This window comes from Panulirus ornatus, chromosome 25 (genome assembly GCF_036320965.1).
Source record: "Panulirus ornatus isolate Po-2019 chromosome 25, ASM3632096v1, whole genome shotgun sequence".
NCBI classification, from domain to species: domain Eukaryota; kingdom Metazoa; phylum Arthropoda; class Malacostraca; order Decapoda; family Palinuridae; genus Panulirus; species Panulirus ornatus.
In genome coordinates, this window is record NC_092248.1 from 25,772,176 (window position 1) to 25,791,535 (window position 19,360).

At 43.3% G+C, this 19,360-nt stretch overlaps 1 protein-coding gene across 1 annotated transcript in view; it reads left to right on the plus strand.

Annotated features, from left to right (window-relative positions):
* The first annotated feature begins 4,877 nt into the window (after nt 1-4,877).
* The window catches only part of LOC139757322 (glutamate receptor ionotropic, kainate glr-3-like), an 82,507-nt gene continuing 68,024 nt past the window's right edge, over nt 4,878-19,360 (plus strand). Inside the window, exons 1-2 of the mRNA XM_071677746.1 lie at nt 4,878-5,006; nt 14,952-15,193. Coding sequence (XP_071533847.1) covers nt 4,900-5,006; nt 14,952-15,193 — 349 coding nt within the window. The 5' untranslated portion in view covers nt 4,878-4,899. The remainder of the gene's footprint in view (nt 5,007-14,951; nt 15,194-19,360) is intronic.

Genomic DNA, 19,360 nt, shown 5'->3' on the forward strand with positions numbered 1-19,360 from the left:
TTAAGAATATATAGTGTGGGAGGTTAGTTGTTAGAAGCAGTGAAAAGTTTTTATCGAGGATGTAAGGCATGTGTACGTGTAGGAAGAGAGCAAAGTGATTGGTTCTCAGTGAATGTAGGTTTGCGGCAGGGGTGTGTGATGTCTCCATGGTTGTTTAATTTGTTTATGGATGGGGTTGTTAGGGAGGTGAATGCAAGAGTTTTGGAAAGAGGGGCAAGTATGAAGTCTGTTGTGGATGAGAGAGCTTGGGAAGTGAGTCAGTTGTTGTTCGCTGATGATACAGCGCTTGAGGCTGATTCATGTGAGAAAATGCAGAAGCTGGTGACAGAGTTTGGTAGAGTGTGTGAAAGAAGAAAGTTAAGAGTAAATGTGAATATGAGCAAAGTTATTAGGTACAGTAGGGTTGAGGGTCAAGTCAATTGGGAGGTAATTTGAATGGAGAAAAACTGGAGGAAGTAAAGTGTTTTAGATATCTGGGAGTGGATCTGGCAGCGGATGGAACCATGGAAGCGGAAGTGGATCATAGGGTGGGGGAGGGGGCGAAAATCCTGGGAGTCTTGAAGAATGTGTGGAAGTCGAGAACATTATCTCGGAAAGCAAAAATGGGTATGTTTGAAGGAATAGTGGTTCCAACAATGTTGTATGGTTGCGAGGCGTGGGCTATGGATAGAGTTGTGCGCAGGAGGATGGATGTGCTGGAAAGGAGATGTTTGAGGACAATGTGTGGTGCGAGGTGGTTTGATCGAGTAAGTAACGTAAGGGTATGAGAGATATGTGGAAATAAAAAGAGCGTGGTTGAGAGAGCAGAAGAGGGGTTTTGAAATGGTTTGGGCACAATGGAGAGAATGAGTGAGGAAAGATTGACCAAGAGGAATTTTGGTCGGAGGTGGGGGGAACGAGGAGAAGTGGGAGACCAAATTGGAGGTGGAAAGATGGAGTGAAAAAGATTTTGTGTGATCGGGGGCCCGAACAGCAGGAGGTGAAAGGAGGGCAAAGGGAATAGGGAATTGGACGATGGTAACCCGGGGGGGACGTGGTCAGTGGATTTAATCGGGGAGTAAAGGTTTTGGGGGGAAAACCAAAGGGAAAGTTGTTGGGACCTGGATGTGGGAAAAAGGGCGTGGTTTTGGGGATTATTTCATGCCCGCTAGAGAATGAGTGTGAACGAATGGGGCCTTTTTTGTTTTTCCTGTGCTATCCGCACCATGAGGGGGGGAGGGGGATGGATTCCCGGGGTGGGATGGTGGCGATGGAAATGAAACAAGCAGAATGTGAATTGTGTGCATGGGTATATATGAATGTGTCTGTGTGTGTATATATATGTGTACATTGAGATGTATAGGTATGTATATTTCCGTGTGTGGACGTGTATGTATGTACATGTGTATGGGGGTAGGTTGGGCCATTTCTTTCGCCTGTTTCCTTGCGCTACCTCGCAAACGCGGGAGACAGCGACAAAGCAAAATAAATAGTAATAAAAAAAAAAAAAAAAAAATATATATATATATATATATATATATATATATATATATATATATATATATTTTGCTTTGTCGCTGTCTCCCGCGTTTGCGAGGTAGCGCAAGGAAACAGACGAAAGAAATGGCCCAACCCCCCCCCCCATACACATGTATATACATACGTCCACACACGCAAATATACATACCTACACAGCTTTCCATGGTTTACCCCAGACGCTTCACATACCTTGATTCAATCCACTGACAGCACGTCAATGCCGGTATACCACATCGCTCCAATTCACTCTATTCCTTGCCCTCCTTTTACCCTCCTGGATGTTCAGGCCCCGATCACACAAAATCTTTTTCACTCCATCTTTCCACCTCCAATTTGGTCTCCCTCTTCTCCTCGTTCCCTCCACCTCCGACACATATATCCTCTTGGTCAATCTTTCCTCACTCATTCTCTCCATGTGCCCAAACCATTTCAAAACACCCTCTTCTGCTCTCTCAACCATGCTCTTTTTACTTCCACACATCTCTCTTAACCTTACGTTACTTACTCGATCAAACCACCTCACACCACACATTGTCCTCAAACATCTCATTTCCAGCACATCCATCCTCCTGCGCACAACTCTATCCATAGCCCACGCCTCGCAACCATACAATATTGTTGGAACCACTATTCCTTCAAACATACCCATTTTTGCTTTCCGAGATAATGTTCTCGACTTCCACACATTCTTCAAGGCTCCCAGAATTTTGCCCCCTCCCCCACCCTATGATCCACTTCCGCTTCCATGTTTCCATCCGCTGCCAGATCCACTCCCAGATATCTAAAACACTTCACTTCCTCCAGTTTTTCTCCATTCAAACTCACCTCCCAATTGACTTGACCCTCAACCCTACTGTTCCTAATAACCTTGCTCTTTTTCACATTTACTCTGAACTTTCTTCTTTCACACACTTTACCAAACTCAGTCACCAGCTTCTGCAGTTTCTCACATGAATCAGCCACCAGCGCTGTATCATCAGCGAACAACAACTGACTCACTTCCCAAGCTCTCTCATCCCCAACAGACTTCATCCTTGCCCCTCTTTCCAAAACTCTTGCATTAACCTTCCTAACAACCCCATCCATAAACAAATTAAACAACCATGGAGACATCACACACCCCTGCCGCAAACCTACCTTCACTGAGAACCAATCACTTTCCTCTCTTCCTACACGTACACATGCCTTACATCCTCGATAAAAACTTTTCACTGCTTCTAACAACTTGCCTCCCACACCATATATTCTTAATACCTTCCACAGAGCATCTCTATCAATTCTATCATATGCCTTGTCCAGATCCATAAATGCTACATACAAATCCATTTGCTTTTCTAAGTATTTCTCGCATACATTCTTCAAAGCAAACACCTGATCCACACATCCTCTACCACTTCTGAAACCACACTGCTCTTCCCCAATCTGATGCTCTGTACATGCCTTCACCCTCTCAATCAATACCCTCCCATACAATTTGCCAGGAATACTCAACAAACTTATACCTCTGTTATTTGAGCACTCACTCTTATCCCCTTTGCCTTTGTACAATGGCACTATGCACGCATTCCGCCAATCCTCAGGCACCTCACCATGAGTCATACATACATTAAATAACCTTACCAACCAGTCAACAATACAGTCACCCCCTTTTTTAATAAATTCCACTGCAATACCATCCAAACCTGCTGCCTTGCTGGCTTTCATCTTCCGCAAAGCTTTTACTACCTCTTCTCTGTTTATATATATATATATATATATATATATATATATATATATATATATATATATATATATATATATATATATATATATATATATATATATATTTCTTTCTTTTTTTTTTTCAAACTATTCGCCATTTACCGCGTTAGCGATGTAGCGTTAAGAACAGAGAGCTGGGCCACAGGGAATATCCTCACCTGGCCCCCTTCTCTGTTCCTTCTTTTGGAAAATTAAAAAAGAATTAAGAGGGGAGGATTTCCAGCCCCCCGCTCCCTCCCCTTTTAGTCGCCTTCTACGACACGCAGGGAATACGTGGGAAGTATTCTTTCTCCCCTATCCCCAGGGATAATATATATATATATATATATATATATATATATATATATATATATATATATATATATATATATATATATATATATATATATATATATATATATATATATTCTTAATACCTTCCACAGAGCATCTCTATCAATTCTATATATATATATATATATATATATATATATATATATATATATATATATATATATATATATATATATATATATATATATATATGTATATATATATATATATCCAATAATCATAAGTCTTTATTGTTGGCCAGTCAGTCAATGTCTCTCCACTTAAGTACAACTCCATCAGTGCCATATCACTTAATTTTTCCTGGTAATTTTTGATGCGGTATGTCATATAAAGCTCTTTGGATATGTAGATAGATGACATAAAGTGCTTTACTTTCATCATCCATGTTGATTGTATCATAACATCAATCAAGCAGATTTGTCAGACATGTAGATTTTTGTCGTAAACCATACTGATACTCGTTCATTAAGTAGTGATTCTAAATGGTTTACAATTCTATCTTGAATGCTGGTTTTCTAACTACAAACGTAATAGGACGATAATTTCCGGAAAACAACTTATTGCCTTTTTCGAATATGTGTTACAATGGCAAATTTCCATTAATATGGAACTTTCTCCTTTCCAAGTGATTTACTGAAGAAGGTCAATCAAGGGTTTAACTATATCATTTCTCGCCTCTTACATTGCTCTCGTATAAGTCATCAATATCTGTCAATTCTTTCATTTTCATTCCGTTTATTGCTGGAAGTCTGGATTCGAGACATGGCTTGCGTCTTCGATCGTAAATAAAGACGCAAAAAAAGTCATTCGAGTCATTCGTTGTCTTGAACCAAGTCACGGTTTTGCGCAATCAATTGAGCTAGTGACTGGGTCATGACTCTCTTGCTTGTAACATAAATTCCTTAAGGTTCTTTTGCTAGTTTCATCAACTTACGTTTCATATTGACGTCTACTTTGTCGTAGAACTCTTTGCCTTTTTTTACGCAAATGTACGTAACTTACTTTATCATGTTGGCTATGGGATTATCTGAGTTTCTTTTGACCTAATTTCTTACACAACGGCACTTTCTACTCTAATGTTCCACCACCTTGGCTTTGTTATAGAAACACACCGTCTACTATGCATTGGTACGTATGTTGGTTAGCTCTGCTGCTTTGAAGATTTTTCTGAAATAATCTAGGCTACAGTCATGCTGTTTTCATTGACCATATCATCTCATATATTCAGAAGAACCAGAGAACTTCATGGGGCACAAGTTCCAGATCGTTGCTCTTCCCTTCATCCCTATGGCAGACTTCAGGCGGAACAGCGATGCACCAGGGACCACCTTGACCCCTATAGACTCAGTCGACATCAGGATGCTCAACACCTTCGCAGCTCACGCCAATTTCACGTAAGAGAGGCTACATACAAGACGCCGTTACACACTTTGAAGCTTCTAACTTTCCTTTATATACCTAGCGCTAGGAATTGATTTTTTAGTTTGATACTTGGAAGTGAAGAGTCTGAGATACCTGGAAGTGGACATGGCAGCAAAGAGAACCATGGGAGCTTAAAAGAGCCACAGGGCATCGTCAGACTTATCAAACTGACATTACCAAAATCTTGATTACACTAGATATGAAAAATACATAGAGAGGACAACGAAATCCAGGAGACAGCTGTGAACTCCAGACCGGGAGACTAGACTGAAGCCTGTATGTATGGGTCATCCGATCTCATATGTCTATTCAGCTATTTGAAACCTTTCCTGCTGTGCTCTTTGATAGTTGTAGGAGCAATAGTCTTAGGCTTTTGTTTGGCTGTTGAGTAAGGGACACAATGATAAAATCTGTTCCTGTTATTTGTACTTTCTTATGACTGCTACACCAGTGTTGAGAATCTTCCAGTTGTGTACCAGCTGCTGTACCACAAGTCCTGTAATCTTTTTCCTTGTGCGGATTAGGTGCATCTTCCTGTTGGTGATTTGTAAGTCTACAACTCAAAGATGTATTTGTAAATCCAATATAGCAACTATAGCGAAGTTCACAGCCATCAAAAGAACAATCAAAGATATTAAGTATATCATTGGCCTTTAAAAGGCTTTTGTCTTGAGTCACATTATGTTTAATTATGTAATTAATTACAATGGGACCATTGTAGTTGATTACAAGACTAGGTTTATCATGAGGTTGACTGCAGTGTACAATAATCTTAATGATGTCTTGTACCGCACGTTCACCAACATTATGTGATTGTGACATATCGATATATTGTTCACATGGGTTGTGGCTGTGGAGTGCGGAATACTCAACAAACTCATGCCTCTGTGATTTGAACGATCACCTTTATCCCTTTTGCCTTCGTACAGTGGAACTATGCATGCATTCCGCCAATCCTCAGACACTTCACCATGATCCACACATACACTGAATATCCTTACCAACCAGTCAACAACACGGTCACCCTCTTTTTTAATAAATTCCACTGCAAATCATCCAAATCCGCCGCCTTGTCGGCTTTCATCTTCCACAAAGCTTTCATTACCTCTTCTCTGATTACCAAACCATTCTTCCTGACCCTCTCACCTCGCATACCACCTAGACCAAAACACCCTATACCTGCCACTCTGTTATCAAACACATTAAACAAACCTTCAAAATACTCGCTGCATCTCCTCACTTCATCACTACTTGTTATTACCTCCCTATTTGCCCCTTCACCGAAGTTCCCATTTGTTCTCTTATCTTATGTACACTTTTTCCATCCTTCCTAAACATCTTTTTATTTTCCCTAAAATCTAATGATACTCTCTCATACCCAACTCTCATTTGCCCTCTTTTTCACCTCTTGCACCTTTCTTTTGGCCTCCTGCCACTTTCTTGTATACATTTCCCAATCATTTGCACTACTTCCCTGCAAAAATCGTCCAAACGCCTCTCTTTTCTCTTTCACTAACAATCTTACTTCTTCATCACACCACTCGCTTCCCTTTCTAATCTACCCACAGCCCACCTTTGTCATGTCACGTGCTTCTTTTTCGAAAGCTATCACTACTTTCCCAAATACATTCCATTCCTCTCCACTCGCCTTAAGTCATTTGTTCTCACCTTTTGCCATTCTGAACTCAATCTCTCCTGGTACTTCCTCACGCAAGCCTCCTTTCCAAGCTCACTTACTCTCACCGCTGTATTCTCCTCAACTTTCTCTCTTCTTTCTGAAAACCTCTACAAATCTTCACCCTCGCCTCAACAAGATAGTGATCAGACATCGCTCCAGCTGCCCCTCTCAGCACATTAACATCCAAAAGTCTCTCTTTAACACGCATATTAATTAACACGGAATCAAATAACGCCATCTGGCCATTTTTCCTATTCACATACCAAGGATGTAAGGCATGTGTACGTGTAGGAAGAGAGGAAAGTGATTGTTTCCAGGTGAATGTCGGTTTGCGGCAGGGGTGTGTGATGTCTCCATGGCTGTTTGATTTGTTTATGGATAGAGTGGCTAGGGCGGTGAATGCAAGACTTTTGGAGAAAGGGGCAAGTATACAGTCTGTTGTGGATGAGAGGGCTTGGGAAGTGAGTCAATTGTTATTCGCTGATGATACAACGCTGGTGACTTATTCGGGTGAGAAACTGCAGAGGTTGGTGACTGAGTTTGGCAAAGTATGTGAAGATGAAAATGAATGAGGAAAGATTGGCAAAGAGGTTATATGTGTCAGAAGTGGAGGGAAGAAGAAGAAGCAGGAGATCAAGTTGGAGGTGGAAGGATAGAGTGAAAACGTTTTTGAGAGATCGGGGCCCGAACAGCGTGTCCTAGTGCTCTCATGGATCAGTATTGTGTTCAAGTGTCCTGCTCCTATCATTGATCAGCAATGTGTTCAAGTGTCCTAGTATTCTCATGGATCAGCAACGTGTTCAAGTGTCCAAGTGCTCTCTTGGTTCAGCGATATGTCTGAGTGTCCAAGTGCTGTCACGGATCAGCGACGTGTTCAAGTGTCATATTGTTCATGGATCAGCGATGTGTTCAAGGTTCCTAGTGCTATCAAGGATGACGATGTGTTCAAGTGTCCTAATGCGCTCATGCATCAGCGATATGTTCAAGTGTCCTAATGCTCTCATGAATCACAGATGTGTTCAAGTGTCCTAGTGCTCACATGCACCAGCGATGTATTCAATTGTCCTAGTGCTCTCATGGATCAGCAATGCGTTTAAGTGTCCTAGTGTTCTCATATATCAGCGATGTCTTCAAGTGCCCTAGTGCTCTCATGCTTACGCAGTGTGTTCAAGTGTCTTAGCGCTCTCATGGGTCAGCAACGTGTGTAAGTGTCCCATTGCACTCATGGATCAACAATGTGTTTAAGTGTCCTAGTGCTCTCACTCATCACCGATGTGTTCATATATCCTGGTGCTCTCATGCATCTGCGATGTCTTCAAGTGTCCTAGTGAGCTCATGGATCAGCGAAGTGTTCAATTGTCCTAGTATTCATGGATCAGCGATGTGTTCAAGTGTCCTGGTGCTCTCATTTAGCAGCGATAAGTTCAAGTGTCCTGATGCTTTAATGCATCAGCTAGGTGTTCGTGGCTGAGTGTTCTCATATATCAGCGATGTGTTCAATCGTCCTAAAACTCATGACACAGCGATGTGTTCAACTGTCCTAGTGCTCTCATGAAACATCTATATATTCAAGTGTACTAGTGCTCTCATGTATCAGCGGTGTCTTCAATTGTAATAGTGCTCTCATGGATCAGCATGTTGTTCAAGTGTCCTAGTGCTCTCATGGATCAGCGATGTCTTTAAGTGTCCTAGTGCTCTAATGGATCAGCGATATGTTAGTGTCCTAGTACTCTCATGGATCAGCGTTGCGTTCAAGTGTCCTGGTGCTCTCATAGATCAACAATATGTTCAAGTGTCCTAGTGCTTTCATGGATCAGCAACGTGTTCAAGTGTCCAAGTGCTCTCTTGGCTCAGCGATGTGTTTGAGTGTCCAAGTGCTGTCACGGATCAGCAATGCGTTCAAGTGTCATAGTGCTCTCATGGATCAGCGATGTGTTCAAGGTTCCTAGTGCTATCAAGGATCAGCAATATGTTCAAGTGTCCTGGTGCTCTCATGGATCAGCGATATGTTCAAGTGTCCTGATGCTCTCATGGATCAGCTAGGTGTTCGTGGCTTAGTGCTCTCATATATCAGCGATGTGTTCAATTGTCCTAAAACTCATGGATCAGCGATGTCTTCAAGTGTCCTAGAGCTCTCATGTATCAGCGGTTTGTTCAAGTGTCCTAGTGATCTCATGGATCAACATGGTGTTCAAGTGTCCTAGTGCTCTCATGGTTGAACGATATCTTCAAGTGTCCTAGTAGCTCTAATGGATCAGCGTTATGTTCGTGTCCTAGTGCTCTTATGGATCAGCGTTGTGTTCAAGTGTCCTAGTGCTCTCATGGATCAGGAATGTGTTCAGATGTCCTAGTGCTCTCATGGATCAGCAACGTGTTCAAGTGACCAAGTGCACTCTAGGTTCAGCGATATGTTTGAGTGTCCAAGTGCTGTCATGGATCAGCGATGTGTTCAAGTGTCCTAGTGCTCTCATGGATCAGTAAAGTGTCCAAGTGTCCTAGTGCTCTCATGCATCAGCGATGTGTTCAAGTGCCCTTGTGCTCTCACTGATCAGCGATGTGTTCAAGTGTCCTATTGCCCTCAGGGATCAGCGATGTTTTCAAGTGTCCTAGTACTCTGATGCATCTGCGATGTGTTCAAGTGTCCCAGGGCTCTCATGCATTAGCGATGTGTTCAAATGCCCTAGTGCCTTCATGGATCAGTGATGTGTTCAAGTGTCCTAGTGCTCTCATGCACCAGAGATGTGTTCAAGTGTCCTAGTGCTCTCATGGATGAGCAATGCTTTCAAGTGTCCTATTGTTCTCATACATCAGCGATATGTTCAAGTGTCCTATTGCTCTCATGGATCAGTAATGTCTTCATGTGTCCTAATGCATTCATGCGTCAGGGATGTGTTCAGGTGTCTTAGTGCTCTCATGGATCAGCAACTTGTCCAAGGGTCCTAGTGCTCTCATGGATTAGCAATGTTTTTAGTTGTCCTACTGCTCCCATTGATCACCGATGTGTTCAAGTGTCCTAGTGCTCTCATGCATCTGCGATGTGTTCAAGTGTCAGAGTACTATCATGGATCAGCGATGTGTTCAAATGTCCTGGTGTTCTCTTGGATCAGCGAGGTGTTCGTGTCTTAGTGCTCTTATGGATCAGCGATGTGTTCAAGTGTCCCAGTACTCATGTATCAGCAATGTGTTCAAATATCCTAATGCTCCCATGAAACAGCTATATATTCAAGTGTCCTAGTCCTCTCATGCATCAGCAGAGTGTTCAAGTGTCCTAGAGCTCTCATGGACCAGCGAGGTGTTCAAATGTCCTATTGCTCTCATGGATCAACGATGTCTTAAAGTGTCCTAGTTCTCTAATGGATCAGCGATATATTAGTGTCCTAGTGTTCTCATGGATAACCGTTGTGTTCAAGTGCCCTAGTGCTTTCACGGATCAGCCATGTGTTCAAGTGTCCCAGTGATTTCATGGATCAGCGCTGTGTTCAAGTGTCCTAGTACTCTCATGGATCAGCAACATGTTCAAGTGTCCTAGTGTTCTCATGGATCAGCAAGGTGTTCAAGTGTCCTAGTGTTCTCATGGATCAGCAAGGTGTTCAAGTGTCCTAGTGCTCTCATGTATCAGCAATGTGTTCAAGTGTCCTAGTGCTCTCATGTATCAGCAATGTGTTCAAGTGTCCTAGTGCTCTCATGCATCTGCGATGTGTTCAAGTGTCCTAGTCCTCTCATGGATCAGCAATGTCTTCAAGTGCCCTAGTGCTCACATGGATCAGCGAGTTGTTCGTGTCTTAGTGCTCTCATAGATCAGCGATGTGTTCAAGAGTCCCACTGCTCTCATGGATCGGTCGTTTCTTCGTGTCTTAGTGCTCTCATGCATCACCGATGTGTTCAAGTGTCCTAGTGCTCTCATGGTTCAGTAATGTGTTCAAGTGTCCTAATGCTCTCATGCATCAGCGATGTGTTCAAGTCCCCTAATGCTCTCACGGATCAGCGATGTGTTCAAGTGTCCTAGTGCTCTCATGTATCAGCGATGTGTTCAAGTGTCCTAGTGCTCTCATGGATCAGCAACGTGTTCATGTTCCCTAGTGCTCTCATGGATCAGCGATATGTTCAAGTGTCCTAGTGCTCTCATGAAACAGCGATGTATTCAAGTGTCTTAGTGCTCTCATGCATCAGCGGTGTGTTCAAGTGTCTTAGTGCTCTCATGGATCGAGAGTTTTTCAGAAGTACTATTGCTCTCATAGATCAGCGATGTGTTCAAGTGTCCCAGTACTCATGTATCAGCAATCTGTTCAAATATCATAATGTTCTCATGAAACAGCGATGTATTCAAGTGTCGTAGTGCTCTCATGCATCAGCAGTGTGTTCAATTGTCCTAGTGATCTCATGGATCAGTGAGGAGTTCAAGTGTCCTAGTACACTAATGGATCAGCAATCTCTTCAAGTGTCCTAGTGCTCTTATGGATCAGCGATATGTTCGTGTCCTAGTACTCTCATGGATCAGTGTTATGTTCAAGTGTCCTCATGCTATCATGGAACAGTGATGTGTTCAAGTGTCCCAGTGCTCTCATGGATCAGCAACGTGTTCAAGTGTCCAAGTTCTCTCATAAATCAGCAATGTGTTCGTTTCTTAGTGCTCTCATGGATCAGTGTTGTGTTCAAGTGTCCTGGTGTTATCATGGAACAGCAATGTGTTCAAGTGTCCTAGTGCTCTCATGGTTCAGCGATATGTTCGAGTGTCTGATTGCTCTTACAGATCAACGATATGTTCAAGTGTCTTAGTGCTTCCATGGATCAGCGATGTGTTCAAGTGTCCTAGTGCTATCGAGGATCAACAATGTGTTCAAGTGTCCTAGTTGTTTTATGGATAAACAATGCGTTTGAATGTCCTAGTGCTGTCATGGATCACCGATGTGTTCAAGTGTCCTAGTGTTCCTATGGATCAGCGATGTCTTACTCTTAGTGTTCTCATGCATCAGTGACCTGTTCAAGTGTCCTAGTGCTCTCATGCATCAGCGATGTGTTCAAATGCCCTAGTACTCCCATGGATCAGTGATATGTTCAAGTGTCCTAGTGCGCTAATGGATCAGCGATGTGTTCCTGTCCTAATGTTCTCATGGATCAGCGATGTGCTCAAGTGTTTTAGTGCTCTCATGGATCAGCGATGTGTTCAAGTGTCCTAGTGCTCTCATGCATCAGCGATGTGTTCAAGTGTCCTAGTGATCTCATGGATCAGCGATGTGTTCAAGTGTCATAGTGCTTTCATGCATCAGCGATGTGTTTAAGTGTCCCAGTGCTCTCATAGATCAGTAATGTGTTCAAGTGTCCTAGTGCTCTCATGGATCAGCGATATCTTCAAGTGTCCTACTGCTCTTATGGATCAGAATCGTGTTCAAGTTCCCTAGAGCTCTCATGGATCAGCGATATGTTCAAGTGTCCTAGTGCTTTCATGCATCAGCAGTATGTTCAAGTGTCCTAGTGCGCTCATGAATCAGCGATGTGTTCAAGTGCCCTAGTGCTCTCATGGATCAGCGATATCTTCAAGTGTCCTAGTGCTCTCATGGATCAGCAACGTGTTCAAGTGTCATCGTGCTCTCATGAATCAGCAATGTGTTCAAGTGTCCTAGTGCTCTCATGCATCAGCCATGTGTTCAAGTGTCCTAGTTCTCTCATGCATCAGCAATGTCTTCAAGTGTCCTAGTGCTCTCATGCATCAGCTGTATGTTCAAGTGTCCTTTTGCTCTCAGGGATCAGCGATGTGTTCAGGTGTCGTAGTGCTCTCATGGATCAGTGATGTGTTCACTTGTCCTAGTGCTCTCAGGGATCAGCGGTGTGTTCAAGTGTCTTAATGCTCTTGCATCAGCGGTGTGTTCAAGTGTCCTAGTGCTCTCATGGATCAGCGATGTGTTGAAGTGTCTTAGCGCTTTCATGGACCAGAGTTGCGTTGAAGTGTCCTGGTGTTCTCATGGATCAGCGGTATTTTCAAGTGTCTTAGTGCTCTCATGGATCAGCGATGTGTTTAAGTGACCTAGGGCTTTCATGGATCAGCGGTGTGTTCAGGTGTCCTAGTGCTCTCATGGATCAGCGATGTGTTTAAGTGACCTAAGGCTCTCATGGATCAGCGTTGTGTACCCAAACCTCAATAGATCAGCCTTGTATCCTTGTACCCTCTTGGATCACCGATGTGTTCTACTGTCCTGGTGTCCTCAGGGATCAGCGTTCTCTCCACGTGTTTCAGTGGCCTTGGATCAGAGTTGTGTCCTAGTGTCCTAGTGGCGCCATACACAGATGTGTTGTCCTAGTGTCCTAGGGCTCTCATAGATCAGCTTTGCGTCCTAGTGTCCTGGTGCCCACGTGGATCAGTGTTTTGTCCTAGCGTCTTATTGTCCTTTTTCCATCATGGATCAGGATCTTGTCCTAGTTTCCTAGTGCCCCAGAGATTAACTTTCTTTTCTAGTGTCCTATTGACCCCATAGATCAGCATTGTGTCCGAGTGTCCCATTTCCATCGTGGATCAACGTTGTTTCCTTGTGTCTTAGTATCATTATGTATCACCGTTCTGCCCTCGTCTCCTAGTGCCCCAGAGATCAGCATTCTGTTCTAGCGTCCCATTGCCCTCATATATTAGTGATGTGTCCAGTGTCCTATTACCGTAATGGATTAGTTATTTGTCTTAGTGTACTAGTGTCCTCATGGATTGGTTATGTGTCCTAGTGTCCTAGTGCCCTCAAGAATCGCTGATATGTCCCATTATCCTATTATCCTCAGGGATCAGTCTTATATACTACTATCTTAGTGTCCTCATGGATTAGTGATATGTCGGAGTGTCCTAAAGCCTTTCAACTATTACTGATGATCCCTGCAGTCCCATTGCCCTTATGTATCAGCGATGTATCCTAGTGTCCTGGTGCCCTCAAGGTCCTAGTGTCCTAGTACCCCCATGGATTCGTGATGTGTCCAGTGTCCTATTACCGTAATGGATTAGTGATATGTCCTAGTGTCCTAGTGCTCTCGTGGATTAGTGACATGTCTTAGAGTCCTAGTGTTTTCATGGATCAGTGATATGTTCTACTGCCCTCATGGGTTAACGATGTGTCCTAGTGTCATATTACCTTCATGGATTACTGATATGTCCTAGTGTCCTAGTGTCCTAGCGTCCTCATGGATTAGTGATGTATCTTAGTGTTCTGTTGCGTTCATTCATTAATGACATGTCTGACTGTCCTATTGCCCTTATGCATTTGTAAAATGTCCTAGTGTCCTATTTTCTTCATGGATTAGTGATATGTCCTAGTGTCCTCGTGCTTTCATGGATTCGTGATATATCCTAGTGTCCTGTTTCCCTCATGGAAAAATGATGTGTCCTGCTAAACTATTACCCTCATGGATTAGTGATGTGTCCTAGTGTCCTAGTGCCCTCAAAATTAGTGATATGTTCTAGTGTCCTAGTGCCCTCATGAATCACTGGTATGTCCTACCGTCCTAGAGCCCTCAAAGAGCAGCGTTATATCCAACTGGTGATGAGAAAGACTTACGGACAATATAACCAGGTAATGAGAAAGACTGATGAACACTATCATCTGCTGCTGAGTAAGACTGATAGACAATATCATCAGGTGCTGAGGAAGACTGATAGACAATATCATCTGGTGCTGAGGAAGACTGATAGACAATATCATCTGGTGCTGAGGGAGACTGATAGACAATATCATCTGGTGCTGAGGGAGACTGATAGACAATATCATCAGGTACTGAGGAAGACTGATAGACAATATCATCAGGTACTGAGGAAGACTGATAGACAATATCGTCAGGTACTGAGGAAGACTGATAGACAATATCATCTGGTACTGAGAAGACTGATAGACAATATCATCAGGTACTGAGGAAGACTGATAGACAATATCATCTGGTACTGAGGAAGACTGATAGACAATATCATCAGGTAATGAGGAAGACTGATAGATAATATCAATAGATGAGGTATTGATGCCAGAGACAATCTTCTTCCTCATGAACCTCACAGATATTATTCATTAAAGGAAGTGTCAGACCACAGGTTAAAGTGGTTCAATTACAGAATGATAATAATCTCATTTTTATAATATGAAAAGAATATTGTTCAGAGAAGGAGGCTGATGTAGAGCAAGACTACTGTCTCTCGTAGATGTAGTGTCGCTCTGGGAAAGTAAACTGGTTTTCCCATTGCTAGATCGTGTGAGGTTACAGAGTGTGTGTGTCACAGGTACGAGGTGCGTGAGCCGAGCGATGGTCAGTGGGGTGTGGAGAAGACAGATGGTAACTGGACAGGGATAGTTGGTACGCTCCAGTACCACCTGGCCGATTTTTCCTTGATCATCGCCGTCACACCAGGCCGGCTACAAGTCATGCACTTCTCCTGTATCTACCACCAAGCCTACGTTGCTATATTCTCATTAAAGCCAGAAACCTTGCCTCAGAATCTGGCCATCATCCGACCATTCACAGGTGATGCTAACATTTTGTTCCATGTACAGTATGAACTCTTCCTGTGATGTACAGTATGAACTCTTCCTGTGATGTACAGTATGAACTCTTCCTGTGATGTACAGTATGAACTCTTCCTGTGATGTACAGTATGAACTCTTCCTGTGATGTACAGTATGAACTCTTCCTGTGATGTACAGTATGGACTCTTCCTGTGATGTACAGTATGAACTCTTCCTGTGATGTACAGTATGAACTCTTCCTGTGATGTACAGTATGAACTCTTCCTGTGATGTACAGTATGAACTCTTCCTGTGATGTACAGTATGAACTCTTCCTGTGATGTACAGTATGAACTCTTCCTGTGATGTACAGTATGAACTCTTCCTGTGATGTACAGTATGAACTCTTCCTGTGATGTTCAGTATGAACTCTTCCTCTGGTGTACAGTATGAACTCTTCCTGTGATGTACAGTATGAACTCTTCCTGTGATGTACAGTATGAACTCTTCCTCTGGTGTACAGTATGAACTCTTCCTGTGATGTACAGTATGAACTCTTCCTCTGGTGTACAGTATGAACTCTTCCTGTGATGTACAGTATGAACTCTTCCTGTGATGTACAGTATGAACTCTTCCTGTGATGTACAGTATGAACTCTTCCTGTGATGTACAGTATGAACTCTTCCTGTGATGTACAGTATGAACTCTTCCTGTGATGTTCAGTATGAACTCTTCCTCTGGTGTACAGTATGAACTCTTCCTCTGGTGTACAGTATGAACTCTTCCTGTGATGTACAGTATGAACTCTTCCTCTGGTGTACAGTATTAACTCTTCCTCTGGTGTACAGTATGAACTCTTCCTCTGGTGTACAGTATGAACACTCCTACTGTGATGTACAGTATGAACTCTTCCTCTGGTGTACAGTATGAATTCTTCCTCTGGTGTACAGTATGAACTCTTCCTCTGGTGTACAGTATGAACTCTTCCTGTGATGTACAGTATGAACTCTTCCTCTGGTGTACAGTATGAACTCTTCCTCTGGTGTACAGTATGAACTCTTCCTGTGATGTACAGTATGAACTCTTCCTGTGATGTACAGTATGAACTCTTCCTGTGATGTACAGTATGAACTCTTCCTGTGATGTACAGTATGAACTCTTCCTGTGATGTACAGTATGAACTCTTCCTGTGATGTACAGTATGAACTCTTCCTGTGATGTACAGTATGAACTCTTCCTGTGATGTACAGTATGAACTCTTCCTGTGATGTACAGTATGAACTCTTCCTGTGATGTACAGTATGAACTCTTCCTCTGGTGTACAGTATGAACTCTTCCTGTGATGTACAGTATGAACTCTTCCTCTGGTGTACACGGTAGTGCACACAGGCGGGGTGGCCAGAGTGTCGTATGATGGTAGTGAAGCTATTCCTTGAGAGGTACGTCACGTCCTCCAGGGAATCTAATGTGTTGTTGACCTGGTTGTTGTCCTCGTCAGGTTACGTATCTAATCAGGTGACTTACAACAAATTAATTCTAGTATAGACAGGTTGATGTGATTCTCATGGTATAGACAGGTTCATGTGATTCTCATGGTATAGACAGGTTGATGTGATTCTCATGGTATAGACAGGTTCATGTGATTCTCATGGTATAGACAGGTTCATGTGATTCTCATGGTATAGACAGGTTCATGTGATTCTCATGGTACAGACAGGTTCATGTGATTCTCACGGTACAGACAGGTTCATGTGATTCTCATGGTACAGACAGGTTCATGTGATTCTCATGGTACAGACAGGTTCATGTGATTCTCATGGTACAGACAGGTTCATGTGATTCTCATGGTACAGACAGGTTCATGTGATTCTCATGGTACAGACAGGTTCATGTGATTCTCATGGTACAGACAGGTTCATGTGATTCTCATGGTACAGACAGGTTCATGTGATTCTCATGGTACAGACAGGTTCATGTGATTCTCATGATACAGACAGGTTCATGTGATTCTCATGGTTCATGAGTGTTGAAGTAAGGTTAACTATCATCCCTCACCTTCTCCCATCATCACAAGTTTGGCTCTCTCTCTCTCTCTCTCTCTCTCTCTCTCTCTCTCTCTCTCTCTCTCTCTCTCTCTCTCTCTCTCTCTCTCTCTCTCTCTCTCTCTCTCTCTCTCTCTCTCTCTCTCTCTCTCTCTCTTGTTGTATTTTGTCCCTTTTCTACATCACTCATCACCTGGCCTCTACATCACTCATCACCTGGCCTCTCTACATCACCCATCAACCAACCTCTCCATATCACTTTTCAACTGGCCTCTCTATATCACTCATCACCAGCCTATCTACTTCACTCATCATGTGGTCTCTATCCATTACTCACCACGTGGCCTTTGGACACCACTCATCACGTGGCCTTTCTACATCAATCATCACCTGGCCTCTCTACATCACTCATCACCTGGCCTCTCTACATCACTCATCACCTGGCCTCTCTACATCACTCATCACCTGGCCTCTCTACATCACTCATCACTTGGCCTCTACATCACTCATCACCTGCCGTCTCTTCATCACTCATCACCCGGCTGCCCTTCATCACTCATCATCTGGCCTCTCTACATTATTCATTACTCTCACCTCTCTACATCACCTTTTCTTTCTATCACTCAATACCTCGGGTCTCTGCATCACTCATCACTTAGCCTCCTTATATAACTCATCACCTGACCTCTCTACATCACTCATCACTTTCCCCTACACCTGGCCTCTCTACATTATTCATCAGCTGGCCACTTCACTTCATTCGTCAGCTGGCCACTGTACATCACACATCAGCTGGCCACTGCACATTACTCATCATCTGGCCACTGTACATCACTCATCATCTGGCCACTGTACATCACTCATCAGCTGGCCACTGTACATCATTCATCAGCTGGGCACTGTACATCACTCATCATCTGGCCACTGTACATCACTCATCAGCTGGCCACTATACATCACTCATCAGCTGGGCACTGTACATCACTCATCAGCTGGCCACTGTACATCATTCATCAGCTGGGCACTGTACATCACTCATCAGCTGGCCACTATACATCACTCATCAGCTGGGCACTGTACATCACTCATCATCTGGCCACTGTACATCACTCATCATCTGGCCACTGTACATCACTCATCAGCTGGCCACTGTACATCATTCATCAGCTGGGCACTGTACATCACTCATCATCTGGCCACTGTACATCACTCATCAGCTGGCCACTATACATCACTCATCAGCTGGGCACTGTACATCACTCATCAGCTGGCCACTGTACATCATTCATCAGCTGGGAACTGTACATCACTCATCAGCTGGGCACTGTACATCACTCATCAGCTGGGCACTGTACATCACTCATCAGCTGGCCACTGTACATCACTCATCAGCTGGGCACTGTACATCATTCATCAGTTGGTCACTGTACATCACTCATCAGCTGGCCACTGTACATCATTCATCAGCTGGGCACTGTACATCACTCATCAGCTGGGCACTGTACATCACTCATCAGCTGGGCACTGTACATCACTCATCAGCTGGCCACTGTACATCACTCATCAGCTGGCCACTGTACATCACTCATCAGCTGGGCACTGTACATCACTCATCAGCTGGCCACTGTACATCACTCATCAGCTGGGCACTGTACATCATTCATCAGTTGGTCACTGTACATCACTCATCAGCTGGCCACTGTACATCATTCATCAGCTGGGCACTGTACATCACTCATCAGCTGGGCACTGTACATCACTCATCAGCTGGGCACTGTACATCACTCATCAGCTGGCCACTGTACATCACTCATCAGCTGGCCACTGTACATCAATCATGAAGAAGTCTTTATCAGCACAACTGGTCGGTTGTAACGTGAACAGCAAGATGTGTTGACAATGTTGGATCAACCTATTTATATTTCCCATGCTCCTTCTAACTACCAATTGTTCCAGTTTTTGAGACAAGATTGGGAAAGTCTAATGTGCCATATCTCCCTCCACTACTTCATTATATTAAACTGATAACCTGAACATTTTCTTGTAATCATCACCTGATGTGTTGCTCTCATAATAAACACCCTAACATTCATAGACATAAAGACTTGGTAATGTTTTGTAATATTTTCTAATGATTAGTAATG